This window comes from Coregonus clupeaformis, chromosome 14 (assembly GCF_020615455.1).
Source record: "Coregonus clupeaformis isolate EN_2021a chromosome 14, ASM2061545v1, whole genome shotgun sequence".
In the NCBI taxonomy this organism is placed as follows: domain Eukaryota; kingdom Metazoa; phylum Chordata; class Actinopteri; order Salmoniformes; family Salmonidae; genus Coregonus; species Coregonus clupeaformis.
In genome coordinates, this window is record NC_059205.1 from 42,688,179 (window position 1) to 42,703,708 (window position 15,530).

The following is a 15,530-nucleotide window of genomic DNA, read 5'->3' on the forward strand; positions in this document are numbered from 1 at the left end:
GAAGAAGTGCTTCATGTTTTGTTTCCTTTCCACGATACTAACATCGTCCTGGACAACGCAGACAGACATGCACGACATACTAATCATGTAAATGTGCACAGAAACGCAGACACACATACGGTCTCTAAGGGCAATCAACACACATTTGAAGTTAAACACATAGTTAGTGTCTAGTCATCCTCAGGGAAGACCACCCCTGTTGATTGTTTGTGTTTGTTTGTGTGTGTGTGTGCGAGAGCGAGTCATTCTCTTGTGGTTGGGCCAAGTCTGTGCTTGTCAGCAAAGGTAGCAATTAGTACTGAGGAGGGGGAGTTTCCTGCTGTGTAAATTGCTTCACTACACACGCGTGTGAAGTCGCTGTATTCCCTGCTGCAGTTTACCGTAGACTTTTAACCATTCCATTACCTAGTTGAGGTCAGGAATGCGCAACTCAGTTCTCTTATATCGAGGCGGAGTTGAGTATTAATAAGTGGTCGTGCGATTTGCTAGCAACAACATTGAGTCACCATCAGTCGACACTTAGAATATATATATATTTTTTACATGTTTGTCCTGTACAACTGCGGTTCTTCCGCGGGGTGCTGAAATTCATACTTTTAATTGAAACTTTTATCGAATACAACCACCAATTGAATCTCAGCTGACGTAGTACATCAAGGCCGCTACGTCTCCAGTTGAGCAACACAAATGAGGAAAGAGTTGGTGGTTGTATTGGTTTTTATTAAAATTAGGTATTTCAGCACCCCGCGGGAGGACAGCAGTTGTACAGGACAAACATAGGTACAGGTAAGCGTTTTCAGTATTGACATTTTTACAAGTGTCGACTGTTGCTAGCAAATCTTGCGACCAGTTATCAATACTCAACTCCGCCTCAATATAAGAGAACAGAGTTGAGCTTTGCTCAGCTATCCATTACCATGACCACAAGAATGTAGTCTCTCTCACAGACTCGGGGCAGCCGCATAGGACTGGCACAACGCAGCAGCACACATAGCAATATAATTAATAGAACGGGCTTGGAACCGCTAACCCTGGCAATTTGACTGGTAAACGCATAGATGCGGTAAAGAGGTCAATCGAACTCGACCAAAACAATGGAATTGCCATTGAGTGGGGGAAGGGGCAGTGGGGGAAAGATCCCGAGTCTCCTCATTGCCCCCAGCAAAATTAGCATACATTCAGGCTATTGTTTATATTTGTATTTCACACTATGTTGAGGTGGAAATCTGAGTATAATGCTTGTATGGATGTCAACCCCAACACATGTTAGTGTCATCATTACCAATCAACTGCGTTACAGTTAAAAACGACTGACTATCCCCACCGATTACTGTATGCTAGTGTAGCCGGCTTGGTCTGCTCGTTGCCGACTACTGCGTTGTGTTCCGGTGCACTGAAGACAAGACACTGGCGTACTTGAAGGCACTTTATTGTGTACAACTCTCTCAATCTGTTCAACATCAAGGAGAGAAAATGTTCAAAACTCTACCCTCGACAAGAATCCGCCTCTCTCAGTCGAGTACAATGCAGACTGAATATAATCACATTCAAAAATCCAAGGAATAAAATACAACATAATTGGAAAATAAACATCGCATCTGGTGTATATCTTATGTATGTGTCATATTGCATGTTATCTCTGCCAAAACTCTGAGCTTTTAGCCTTTACATTAATACTGTGCAACATGACATAAACCATCTTTCAAATAGGTAATACATACAGTAATATGCACGAAGCAACATGTAATCCTTCACATTTGAGCTTTTCAGTGCCAATAAACACTAATCAATACATGAAAACATTTTTAAATGAACACATATTTTTAACCTGATATAGGGAATACATACCTGTTCAACATCAAGGAGAGAAAATGTTCAAAACTCTACCCTCGACAAGAATCCGCCTAACATAAAAAGAACAACGTGGGCTTCAACACAAGAGGATAGAATGACGATTGCTAACTTACAGCTAAACAGAACACGAGGTTAGCTAAGTTAGCAATTTCTCAAACTCTCAAAAATAGCAAAATTCACGACACAGCTTGATTAAATGTACGTACACTCATCATATAATATACATACAAGTTACTATGTGCACTGAAACGTTTTAGTTTTAACAGGTATATCAAGTTTATATCACGCCGAAGTGAACACATACCTCTCAGTCGAGTACAATGCAGACTGAGAAAAGCATGACACCCCTCCGCATATAACCAAACCAACACTCTAGAGGGCGCACTTATACAACTAACTCTCCCAATATCTGTAGACTACACGAAATGCTGAACAATACAATATTTTGGTGAAATCAACTCACAAAATAAAATAAAAAATAGAAAATGAACGGTTGCAAAAATCTGTAATTCTTTGACCTGTTACATTCACCCCTCTTTAATTTCACCAAAATCCTTCACACTTCGAGGGTGGAAAATAACCAAAAACATATAGAATAAAACTCTTGTCCACTTGGTCCAAGATAGCCCTGGGACTCCATTTCCCATCTACAGCGTATAAAGCTACTTACAAAGTAAGTTAAAAGAAAACAGCAGTTGATCAGGCTACTGCCCCTTCTAGTGAATATGATGCCTTATACACCATATGAAATCTTGGAACACTTTCCCTCCAATATGAACATCTCATGACCCAGGTCATACTACTGGTAATAAAGAAAAATATCTTAATCTCAAAAATGTATCTAAAATAAAGAACGGAAAGACAGTGACCTTCTGACTCCTGTAACAAAACCCTTGGTGAGTGGTTTTTGCACCATGTTCTCTATCAAGCGATCGACTGCCTTAACAACCCTGCCAGTACGTGTTCTGACAACCTGACTTTCAAACCCTTGTACTTGGGAGGGTATCTGACTATCAATCAGTGTAACAGGTGAATTGACGTCCGATGACCCTGTCTCATCTAAGTCAGGAACATCAATTGGGGCAACAGAGTCAGTGTCAGTCATGTGCAAATCAGGGGGATCACTGGAATCCGACAAGTCTCTCACAGGTGAGTATTCATTTTCCCCTTGGCCTCTGACCTCTTTAGACTGGGCTCTCGTGGGTGTCAGTTGAACAGACTTCCTGGACAGAGAGTGGGGCATCTCATTCTCCATCTCAGACTCATCAGCTTCTCCAATAGACTCAGAGTCAGAGGATGCGTTTAACCACGAACATGTACGGTCCTCAGAAGCATCTACTGCTAGGCCACTCAAAGCATCAACAGAAGGAGGCTGAAACTCACTGGCCACATCCGAGGCAGCTCCATTCGTCTCTTCATCGCTTAGTTCTGGCATGGGCAAGAAGCTCACGTCCAACATCAAATTCCGATGAACAACTTTTGTTTTCCCACTTTCGTCTCTGACTTTGTAAACGTGAGTCTGAGGGTTCCGGTCTATGATGGTATACATAGTGGCTTCCCACTTATCCGCTAACTTCCTTTTCCCTCTCTCTGCTTTATTAGCTAACAAAACTCGGTCGCCAACGTTCAAGTGGGTTCCACGAACTCTCTTGTTGTAGCCATCAGCTTAATGTTGCTGTCCTTTCCTCGCATGCTGCTGAGCTATGTCGGCAGCCACATGGAGGTTCGCCATCAGTTTCTCTGCATAGGTCTTATAATTCACCACGACTGGATCCCTCAAGACTTGTTTGAAGACCATGTCTACTGGGAGTCTGGGGACTCGACCATACATCAAATAGAATGGAGGATATCCAGTTGTTTCATGAGTGGTGGCATTATACGCAAAAGTCAAAGTCTGTATCTGTTGGACCCAGTGTTTAGCTGTCAGGGGTAGGGCACGCAACATACTGCCAAGTGTCCTATTGAACCTTTCGGTTTGCCCATTTCCCATGGGATGGTATGCTGTTGTGTGTGTTTTCTTAATCCCTGTGAGGCTGAGGAGTTCAGCTATGAGTTTGCTTTCAAAATTGGCCCCTTGATCAGAATGTATTCGCTCTGGGAAACCGTAGATGCAGAATACGTTATCCCATAACTTCTTTGCTATTTGCTTTGCAGTTTGGTTTATGCAGGGAAAGGCATGAGCCAATTTTGTAAAGTGGTCTGTTATGACTAACACATCGACATATCTTTGCTTACAGTCCTCAGCACTCCAAAAATCAATGCACACCAGCTCCATGGGTGCCGAAGTGCGAATGCTCTCCAAGGGAGCTCGGGCAGCTGGTTCAGGGGTCTTTGCAAGGATACAGCGTTGGCAGCATTTCACATATTCCTTGATGTCTCTTCCCATTTGCGGCCAGAAGAAACGCTGTCGGGCGAGGTGTGCTGTTCTAGCCTGCCCTTGATGCCCAGCGAAATCATGCACACCAGCGAGAGCTTTGGCCTTCAAGCTAGCAGGCAGCACAAACTGATACCTCTTCTCTCTGCTTAATGGGTCTTTGGTTACCCTATATAGGACTCCGTCCTGGACTTTTAGATGATGCCACTGCTTGCACAGTGTCTGGGTCGCAAGAGCTAACCTCCTCCTCCCTCGCCTAGGTGGTGGCTCACCCCTCTGAATGAGTGGCAGGACTTCCCTGATAACTGGATCTATTTCCTGGCTGTGCCTCAGCTCGCCGATGGAGAGGGCTGGAAGTGTGTCTTGTTCTGAGGGCACCGCCTGGGGAAGAGCATTGAGAAACTGTGTTGCTCTTATCTCTGCTCCCCTTTCCCACTCTACATGAGCTTCACAAGCAGATTTCACATGAGAGGGTTCTTGACTGCCGGCCAGCCTGTCTTGAGTGGGGTCCATAGTTGCACAGCACCCTGCATCATGTGCCTGGAGACACTGGGTCTTACTCCGGAAGAGATCTTGGACTTTCTCCTCTTTGGTTCCCTCCGCCTCGGCCAAAAGACTTCCATAGGGCTCACTGATCAACCTTTGGCTCACTGATTTAGCAAACGGATCTCTACTCAGGGCATCTGCCACAATGTTCTTTACCCCAGGAATGTGTTTGATACTGAAGGTGTATGGGGAAAGCTTTGCCACCCACCTCTGTTCGCAAGCGTCAAGTTTTGGTTTGGTCATTATATAGGTCAAAGGATTATTGTCGGTCCATACTGTAAAAGTGTGGCCTTTCAACCAGTGGCTGAATTTTTCACAAACACTCCATTTGAGCGCCAAGAACTCCAGTCGGTGAGCAGGATACCTCTTTTGTGAGCCAGTGAGGGTCTTGCTGGCAAAGGCGATCGGGCGTGCCTTCGTTTCTCCTTCTGGTATCTGGGACAGAACTGCCCCAAGGCCATCAAGAGACGCATCAATGGACAGAACCAAGGGCTTAGAAAAGTCTGGATGGCTAAGGACCACACAATTCAGGAGCTTCCCCTTAAGGCCGGCGAAAGCGGAATCGCAGTCAAGGGTCCAATCCGCAGGCTTGAGCTTTCTGTAGACTCCCGCATTCTGACTGTACTTCCCGGCCTTTCCTCTCCGTTTCTGGCCAGCTGTGAGAGCAAACAGGGGTTTTGCGATGGAGGAGCAATTTGGTATGTAGTGTTGGTAATAAAATACCATCCCCAGGAACGACTTCACTCTGCGAACTGAAGGAGTGCAGCCATCGTCTTCCATCAAGTCCCTCTTTGACATTTTGGTGATGACCTCGACCTTCTCTGGGTCAACAGCAACACCGTCACTGTCAACGATGTGTGCGAGAAACTTCACAGATCTCCGCAACAGATGGCATTTTTTTGGACTCAACTTTAGATTGTGCTCCCGTAGCCTCTGGAAAACAACCTCTAATCTGCTGAGGGCCTGCTGTTCATTGGGGGCAAATATCAAGAGATCATCTAGGTAGCACAAGAGACTGCTGAAGTTAAGATCGCCAAAGATACTCAGCATCATCCTCATGAAGGACGCTGGACTGTTGCAAAGCCCCTGTGGCATTCTGTTATACTCGTGCAGGCCTAATGGTGTTGTGAAGGCGGTATACTTTTGTCCTCCTCATGCATGGGCAAGTTATAAAATCCCGACGTGAGGTCCATGGTGCTGAAGACAGCATTACCGCCAAGGGCAGCCAAGCAGTCCGATTGATGGGGCAAAGGATGAGCATCCTTGATAGTTCTTGCATTCAGCCATCGAAAGTCTGTGCATATCCGGAGGTCGCCATTTTTCTTCCAAACCATCACGAGTGGAGAAGCATATTCACTCATTGATTTCCGTATGATTTCCTGTTCCTCCATCTCGGTGAGAACTTGGCGCAGCTTTTGATAGTGGGCTGGCGGCACTCTGCGATATGGAAGACGGAAGGGACGGTCGTCAGTGAGGCGGATCCTATGGGCAAAGCCCTTGGCTTCTCCACAGTCAAGATTATGCTTTGAAAATATATCCTGATATTTCTCCAGCAATGTCACAAGTTGGAGCTTGGTGGAGGGGCTCGCTTCACAATGATCAATGTCGACATTTCCTAGACCAGACTTCTGCAGTCTGTCTTTCAGGTCACCGTTGTCGTCCTGTTTCACATGAGTCACTCTAACAGAGCCAGCATCACTCTGACAGGAACCCTGGAACAGTGTGAGATCTTCAGCTGCAACACAAGTAGAGACGTCCGCAAGCTTGCTGTTCCTTTTCAGTGTGAGTGGTTTGTCTGAGATATTAGTGATTTTCATGGGAGTCCAGCCATCTCCCCATAGCGGTGTTACCACTCTCCCCACCATAATGCCCCGAGTCACACACCTGGAGGTTGTAGGCTCCACCATAACTGTACTCCCAGGTGACTTGGGTATATTACTTGGCAGTCTTCCCCACAGCAGGTACTCTTGTTTGGGAAGGAGAGTCACCGCCTGAGTTAGCTTCACTGTCCCTACTTTTCCTGGGACATCTTCACCCCTCCATCTTGTGAGACTGGTCATCATTTCTAGAAACTGTTCGCCATCTGGAGACCCTTTTGTGTTGCTCGAGATAAGTGTCCAATAACTGTTCTCATTTTTCAGCTGATGCAGTACACGTTTCAACATGTTGGTGCCTACTATTATGTCGTCTTTCTGACCAGTGATCACCAGAACTGGGACCATGCACTTTACCCCATACAGACTTAGTTCCATGTCATACATGCACTTGGGGCGCACTTGTACTCCTCCACAGCCAACAAGGATGATATGCTGTGAGAGTTCTTGATGTGGGGTCAAGACGCTATCCGATAGTAGTCTTTGCTCTGCCTCTTCACTTATCGTGCAGGCCATTGAGCCTGTATCGAGGAGCCCTTGCAACTGAGCACAGCCATTAACTGTCACCGGTGCGTGAAATAACTCACTGAACATCTCAACTCTGTGAATATTCTGAACAATTACCGTGCAATTATCAGACATTGCTTTACAGACATTGACATACATCTCCTTCAATTCTTCACTTTCTTCAAGGGTTGAATCTTCAACGCTCACACATCCCCTTTCCGTATGTGAGCTATCTAGTTTAAACTGGCACCACCTTGCTCAGAGTTAGGTGGTGTGTGCGCTAACTGTGGCTGAGCGTTAATTCTTGGCCGGCGCTGTTGGCATTCTCTCTTCCAGTGGCCGGGCTTGTAACAGCCCATACAGAGGTTCGCCTGTCTACAGTGTGCAGTAGTTGAATGTTCGGCAGACTGACAGACTTTACATCTACTCTGAACAATGGCTGCTGGCCCCCTGCTTGGTGGCACGACTGCTGTTGTGTGTGCCGTCTGCTCTAGCACACGGTTCAGCAAGCCAATGAGAGACTGCATGCAGATGCTCTCTGTCTGAGGAGAGGATGGAAGCCCCATTGCCTTTGGGTAACCAGTAAGGTCTGTTGGGTTTTCAGCAGCGACTGTCTCTGTGGTTAATGCCTGAGCATGTGCACCAATGTTCTTTGGCCGATAAGATTTGGCTTGACACATTGTTCTAGCCTCTCTCTGATGTTCAACGAGGTGTTCCTGAATCTCATTTGCTGTCCACTTTTCATCTGTTTTGCACTTTAGGACACTTGCAAGAGCGGGGTCGGGACAGTGTTTCACCAGCATCATTGTGACTTCGTGAGAGGGGTCCTCAATGTTTCGCCCCTGCCTTCTCAGACACTCATCTGCGACATCCACAGCCTTGTTCAAGCGTATCCAATAGTCCATGGGACTTTCTCCGGCCAGAGGAAGTGTGTTATAGAAATCTGCTAAAGGCATAGAGGAGTAGGTTAACTCACTGAAATGTTGTTTCAGAATATCAAAGACGAGCTTGGAGTTCTCAGCTGGCTGCAGCGATGGCATACTGCGCAGGGTAACTTTAACAATGTCTCTAGCCTTTCCCATTAGTCTTGACATTATCTCCTGGGAGTGCTCTTGCGGGTGTACACCCCTCTTATTCAGGTAAACGCTCATAATCTCTTCCCACTCATGCACTGTGTGTTTGTCTGTTCCATCACCCCTGAAGTACGGCGGCTCTTTGACATCTGTCTTCATGACTAACTTTACTCCTGTCATGTTCAAATCAGACTGTCCATATCCTAAGTTCAGGCTAGGCGTAGGAGTGGTTTGGTTATCTGCACTACCAACAGATCTCTGTAATTGGCTAGCAATGTTCTCTCCTATTTCATGAGCTAACTGTGTGATGAGACTCCCTAGGTCTGCAGAACTCACATGTGAACTAGACACTGGCTGACGTGGAGAATGTTCATCTGTTTGGGTGTGAGTGTATGAAAATGCAGGACGGCCCACTGAACTAACGCTGCTTGCAATGTCTGGAGCATCTCTTAAGCTACGTATGTGTGGTGCGGGGGAATATTCATCAGTGCGTAAGCGTGTGGACGAGAGTACAGGTCCGCCTAGTATACCAGCACCCCTAACCGGCGTGCTCTCCACCCTACTCATAAACCTGCCCCTCCCCAGGCTTACCCCTGCAGCATCTCCAACACTAAATAGTGTCTGCGCATCCTTACCATCAGCCATTTTTTCACAAAAAAATAGAAAGTTGTAATATACTATGGTAATGATATGTGAATCACAAGAACATGTGAATATGAAAAAAAATTGTAAAATGATAGAAGTAGCTGAGGTAAGCAATTAAGAGCTACAATTTACACATTAATGTTTGCCCTTATACTTGTCAACGTTCCGAAGAGGTTCCTACTCGTCACAGCAACCACCGGCGATCACCCTGGCGATGATCTGAAGCGAAGATATCCGGGTCACGGCACCAATGTAGCCGGCTTGGTCTGCTCGTTGCCGACTACTGCGTTGTGTTCCGGTGCACTGAAGACAAGACACTGGCGTACTTGAAGGCACTTTATTGTGTACAACTCTCTCAATCTGTTCAACATCAAGGAGAGAAAATGTTCAAAACTCTACCCTCGACAAGAATCCGCCTAACATAAAAAGAACAACGTGGGCTTCAACACAAGGATAGAATGACGATTGCTAACTTACAGCTAAACAGAACACGAGGTTAGCTAAGTTAGCAATTTCTCAAACTCTCAAAAATAGCTAAATTCACGACACAGCTTGATTAAATGTACGTACACTCATCATATAATATACATACAAGTTACTAGGTGCACTGAAACGTTTTAGTTTTAACAGGTATATCAAGTTTATATCACGCCGAAGTGAACACATACCTCTCTCAGTCGAGTACAATGCAGACTGAGAAAAGCATGACATCCCTCCGCATATAACCAAACCAACACTCTAGAGGGCGCACTTATACAACTAACTCTCCCAATATCTGTAGACTACACGAAATGCTGAACAATACAATATTTTGGTGAAATCAACTCACAAAATAAAATAAAAAATAGAAAATGAACGGTTGCAAAAATCTGTAATTCTTTGACCTGTTACACTAGCTATGCTAACCAGTTTATACGAACAGGATTTAGCATGAAAATGGACAACTTCTACATGTTATGCAGCTAAAACAGCCAAATATATCCAAATCGGTCTTAAGTAATTACATTTAAAGCTTGCAAGAAAGGTATTGCACTGTACTTGTGCATGTGACATTAAAACTTGAAACTTGTGAGCCTGTTACAATACATAAATCATGACGAATTTGACGAATATCCACTTTGTTACATCAGATTTGTTGAATGTGCGCCAAACTGGGCAATGAAACGTCTGCGTTCCATTGACTCCTTTACCGCATCTATGGGTACACTCGCAATGGCTGCCTGGTATTGTGACGCCATAATGTAGAATGTTCATTCAAATTATGCTAATTTATGTGGCTCATGCTAGGTTGAAGATACACAGATTATGACAAAGTCATCACTAATCTGGGACCAGCGCCGTTGCTAACTAGCATAGCTGGTCCCATTGTTGCAAAGAGTTATAGGATATTAGAATCATTTTGCCTTAACCTTTTGTTCTCTTTAACCTAGGGCTCATCCAATGGAATGTATTTTTTGTAATGTCAGTTGAGTTGAATCAACAAATCACAGCACATCTTGATGAGTACACTTCCTGCTTTTACTTCCTGTTTTGCTCCTATGGGTACACCTGTTCTATTCGTTCTATTTCTATGGCAGCACATGCAGTCAGGAGCGGAGTGTTTGTTATTTGAACAGTTATTACAGAGACCGCGGTTATTTGGCTGGCCAATTACGTCATCCAAAATTCCATGACCATCACCCTGAATGTAATAAGAATGAAACACAATACAAACAACCTGAGAGACTGTGTTGTGATGTAGTGATTAGTATGTTAGTGCATCTATTGTAGTTGATTCATTCTCATCCTTACCATGGGATGTAGCTTACCAGTAGATATTAACACGGATCCTTTGTCATAGCCCTGAGAGTGTGACACATTCTGGATACTAGGGCCCTAGTCTAAACACCCACACCGTAACCATGTACCCAGTGCATTCGGAAAGTATTCAGACCCCTCTTGGGTATGACGCTACAAGCTTGGCACACCTGTATTTGGGGAGTTTCTCCCATTCTTCTCTGCAGATCCTCTCAAGCTCTGTCAGGTTGGATGGGGCGCGTCGCTGCACAGCTATTTTCAGGTCTCTCCAGAGATGTTAGACCGGGCTCAGTCTTTGCTGTGTGCTTAGGGTCGTTGTCCTGTTGGAAGGTGAACCTTCGCCCAAGTCTGAGGTCCTGAGCGCTCTGGAGCAGGTTTTCATCAAGGATCTCTCAATTCATCAACGATCTGGTTTTTGGTTTTTGCTCTGATATGCACTGTCAACTGTGGGACCTTATATAGACAGGTGTGTGCCTTTCCAAATCATGTACAATCAATTGAATTTTCCACAGGTGGACTCCAGTCAAGTTGTAGAAATATCTCAAGGACGATCAATGGAAATAGGATGCCACCTGAGCTCAATTTCGAGTCTGAATACTTATGTAAATAATGTATTTCTGTTTTACATTTTTTTATACATTTGCAAAAATGTCTAAACCGGTTTTCGCTTTGTCATGATTGGGTATTGTGTGTAGTTTGAGGAAATGTTTTTATTTAACCCATTTTAGAATAAAGCTGTAACGTAACAACATTTGGAAAAAGGGAAGGGGTCTGAATATTTTCCAAATGCACTGTACCTCTGTATAATCACCACCAGATGGATCCCAGAGGGGAAAGTCTTATTCCATCTCACATATTATTATGGAGCCCATAGGGACCTGACCGTGGGAATGAGTTTCACTGACTCCACTATATTGGGCACAGTTAAATAAAACAACCATACTTAGGAGTTATTAGAAGGGGTATTGCATAAATATGTACCCACGACACACACACACATGCACACTCACATCCTTGTCTTTCTCTTATAGAATGGTCTGTCTACTCTAAACTGACCTTTGACCCCTGGCTGGTTTTACCAGTCATATTGGTCTGTGTTCTCCCCACGTCACAGAGATGTATAATGAGGAATGTTGGTTCAGCTCTGCCTTTATTAATTAGGGTGCTGATGTGTTGAGAGAGAGAGGGTAAGAGGGAGGGAGAGAGGGACAGTGTCCACATGGCACCCTATTGCCTATAGTGCACTTCTTTTGGCCAGAGCACAGTGGGCCCTGGTCAAATCTAGTGCGCTATATAGGGAATATAGTGCCATTTGGGAAGCAACCAGAGAGGGGGTTAGGGCCTGTGTTGGACTGGACCTCCCTATGCCACCTAGGGCTAGTTAGTCTCTCTGCTCTCTGTGCTTCACTAAATGCTATAAAACCACAGGCTCCCAGGCTTTAGCTGCTGGAATACACTGGAACAGACCAGGGCTAGTGCCAGAGTGTTGTGGGCTGTATAGAGCAGAATCAGATGTTCATAAAACAAGGCAATGCAGTGGGCCTAATCCAAACGCCACCCTATTCCCTATTTAGTGCACTACTTTTGACCAGGGCTCTGGTCAAACAAAGTGCACTTTATATTGAATAGGGTGCCATTTGGAAAATAGACCATATACCTCCAGTGGACATATACCGGCAGAGTCTGTTATTGTGCCCCCAAACTCTGCCTGACTCTGTCTGTTGTGGTTAGTATGGGATTGGAGTCAGAGACGGGCTACGTTTGCTTGCCTTTGGGCCTCCGCTGTACTACATGGTGAATAAAATGTTTCTAATGTGGCTGCCTGCCTGTGTGCGTGTGACTGTACTGTTAATATTGTTTTGAAAGATTTTGATCCTTCCTCACAGCACCGAACCAGTAACGCAAGCCAGCTGAACACACGTGGCCTGGTGGACCTCTGACTGACGGCTTGAATGTCATATTCAATTAACTGGAGGGGTTCTTGTCCCTTGAATGAATAAGGTCTCCATAGGATAAGAAGCATTGAAGATTCAGAGAAAGATTGGGAGAAATGAAAGCCTGAATCATATAGTAGATAAAATCATTGGTGGGATTCATATAAACTAGAATCCAGACGTCAACTTGAATTCTTAACAGTCCAGTGTTTATTTTTCCTCCTTCCCCCTTTCTCTTTCTCTCCTCTTTTGCTCTCTCTCTTTCTCTCTCTCTCTCGCTCTCGCTCGCTCAGCTTTTCACTATTATATAGGTCCAGCTCAAATATACAGTATATGATATACAAAAGACAAATGTCTGTTGATAATGTAAAGACCCCAGGAAGAGTAGCTGCCACTTCTGCAAAAGCTAATGGGGATCCAAATAAACAAATAAATGTAAATGGTCAATAAAGTAATCATCTTCTTCCCTCTTCCCATCAGCTGGTGGCGGTGTATGATGAACAGGACCCTCACCATGGTGGCGACGGCACCAGCGCCAGCTCAACGGGCACACAGAGTCCCGACCTGTTTGCCACTGAGCTCAACACAAGCAGCATGTCTGCTTTCCAGCCCTACCAGGCCGCCAGCGAGATAGAAGTCACTCCGTCCGCCCTCCGAACCAGTAAGTTCACAAATCAAACACCTGGGTTACGTAAAACAAGCATGCCTTTCTGACATGTAGACCAAGGAATCATGTCTGCTCTATTCATGGAATTTCTGTCTGCAACGTTCGACAACGTTTGGCATCAGAACATGGCACAGGGTTGCACTGGGTCCAAGGAGCATACATGAATTATGTAGCATACAGATATATCTACTGTGCATATGCAGATATTTTCCAATGTGGGAGGAATCTAGTGCGGTCAGTTCTTTAGTCACATAAAATGATTACATGAAATGTTTTGGCCCGCTGGTCTGAGTGGGTACTGAACATCAGGAAGATGCCATTAACTAACATCAGTGTAAGTGGGCTTTTGGTTGGAAACTGTTTTTGAGTGGGAGTACTGTAACTCTGAGGTCAGAATAGCAATATGTCATCAAAAGCACACAAGACTGTGCCACAGTATATACAAACATTAGTTGTTGTGTGCAGCACAGAAAGAAAAGCAACAAAGTTAAGCTCCTTTATTAATTTTCAGCGTTTTACTCCAAACTATCTCAGAAATCACAGCGGCTTATTTGCTGCTCCATTGAGTCCAATAAATGGACTACACAAGAGAGCGGGACCCTGGACAAACTGTAGCTAACACACTGTTTAATAAAATACCTCTTCAAGGCTTCTGAAGATGCCAAGTGTCACATTCCCATGTTCTGACCGATGGGAACGTCTACACTATGCTGCGGTTCCTAAGTGCTACTTCCAATGGCTCCTCTCCCCTGCATGTCTCCCAGAACATTCAATGACACATCACCATCGGATCGCCATCGAGTTCTATTTATGACAAGCTCCTTCATCCAAACGGGAACACTGAGCAGGAGTCCCATGAGGTTCCACTGCTGCGCTGTGAAAACGGGCGCCTGTTCACCAGGAGCGTGAGAGACATGTTCAGAGCTATGGTGTCTATGTCTTAGTCATGGGACAGAGCATTACAGGGAGGGAGGAGAGAACACTCTGTCCTAACAGGTCTGACCACCCGGCATCCCCAGACTCCAACTCCCAGACGCCTCTCTCTAGCTGCCTACTGGAATCAAACTGCTGTAGTCAGCATTCCATTAATTGTTAGGATTATGATCAGACAAAAATATTAGAATGAGAAGTTTATTCAGATTTTATTCAGAATCCTTCCCCTATCCAGTTTTGTTAGCTGTATATTCTTTAATTGTATATTCGAAAACTGGCAAAGAGCCAATGGTCCAAATTATTCTACTGGCAAAATGTCATCTGTCATTTAAAAACTGTTCCAATTACATAGAGGACCCTGTGCAGATTCATTCAATTTATACCCGTTTTGCAAGCTATAGGAATAGAAAGTTAGGCCCTGTTAAAAAAAGATTTTTGGGGGACTGAAGACATTTTATACCATCAATTAACTATAGTTAGAAGAAGTTAGAAAGTATTGCTCTAAAAGGTTATAAATTAGGGGACCTGCTTGGTGTGATTATGCAGAAAGTTAGTCATTATAGCATATTCAGATCTATTCTCAAAAATCCAATTAGGAGTTGGCTGAACTGCTTAGTACAATCTAATGTGAAAGCGATCCGAAGCTACTCAATCAATCATTAACCCATGGTTTCCCAAACTAGGGGTCACGGCCCCATGTGCGGTCGCCTGATTTGAAAATGGGGTTGCTAGAGAATTTGCACTTGGTTCATAGAACCGGGATTACGTCAGTAACCTCCGGTAGCCGCTTGATGCGGTTGTAATAAACAGACCCCTTTTCTGTTTTCTTCCTATAAATGTGGCTCTATCCTTTGAATGGTTTAAGCTACAAAATATGATGACCCCGTCACTGAAAAACAAGACTGTCAGGAACACGTAGGTACATAATGTTTCCCTCTACTATGCCCACAAGCTGTTAGAACAGAGTGGACAAGAACAGGCACTAAATTAGACTGGGGGAAAACAACATCATCAATGATGTTATTTTCTACACAGAAGATCATACAAAATTATTGCCTGATGATCTTCTGAACTTCCCAATACCTTTCTGATGCATTTCAGTCACTTCAAACCAGACTGTCTTCAGATTGAAATACTGTCAAAAACACTGTCGGACTGATTTATAATAATATCATAGCCCAAATTTAAAAAGTAAACATTGGCCGTTGATTACATACCTTTTTTTTTTTTATACATGGTGGGGTCACAGATTTATTTTATATCAAAATGGGGCACGGGCCCAAAAAGTTTGGGAACCCCTGCACTAACCTCCTACAGATAATTACT

General features: G+C 44.4%; 1 protein-coding gene across 4 annotated transcripts in view; it reads left to right on the forward strand.

Annotated features, from left to right (window-relative positions):
* Positions 1 to 15,530, forward strand: part of LOC121580868 (partitioning defective 3 homolog) — a 299,046-nt gene that overhangs the window by 115,711 nt on the left and 167,805 nt on the right. For all 4 annotated transcript variants that reach the window (XM_041895983.2, XM_041895984.2, XM_045224827.1 and 1 more), the window contains exon 3: positions 13,085 to 13,265. In XM_041895983.2, coding sequence (XP_041751917.2) covers positions 13,085 to 13,265 — 181 coding nt within the window. The remainder of the gene's footprint in view (positions 1 to 13,084; positions 13,266 to 15,530) is intronic.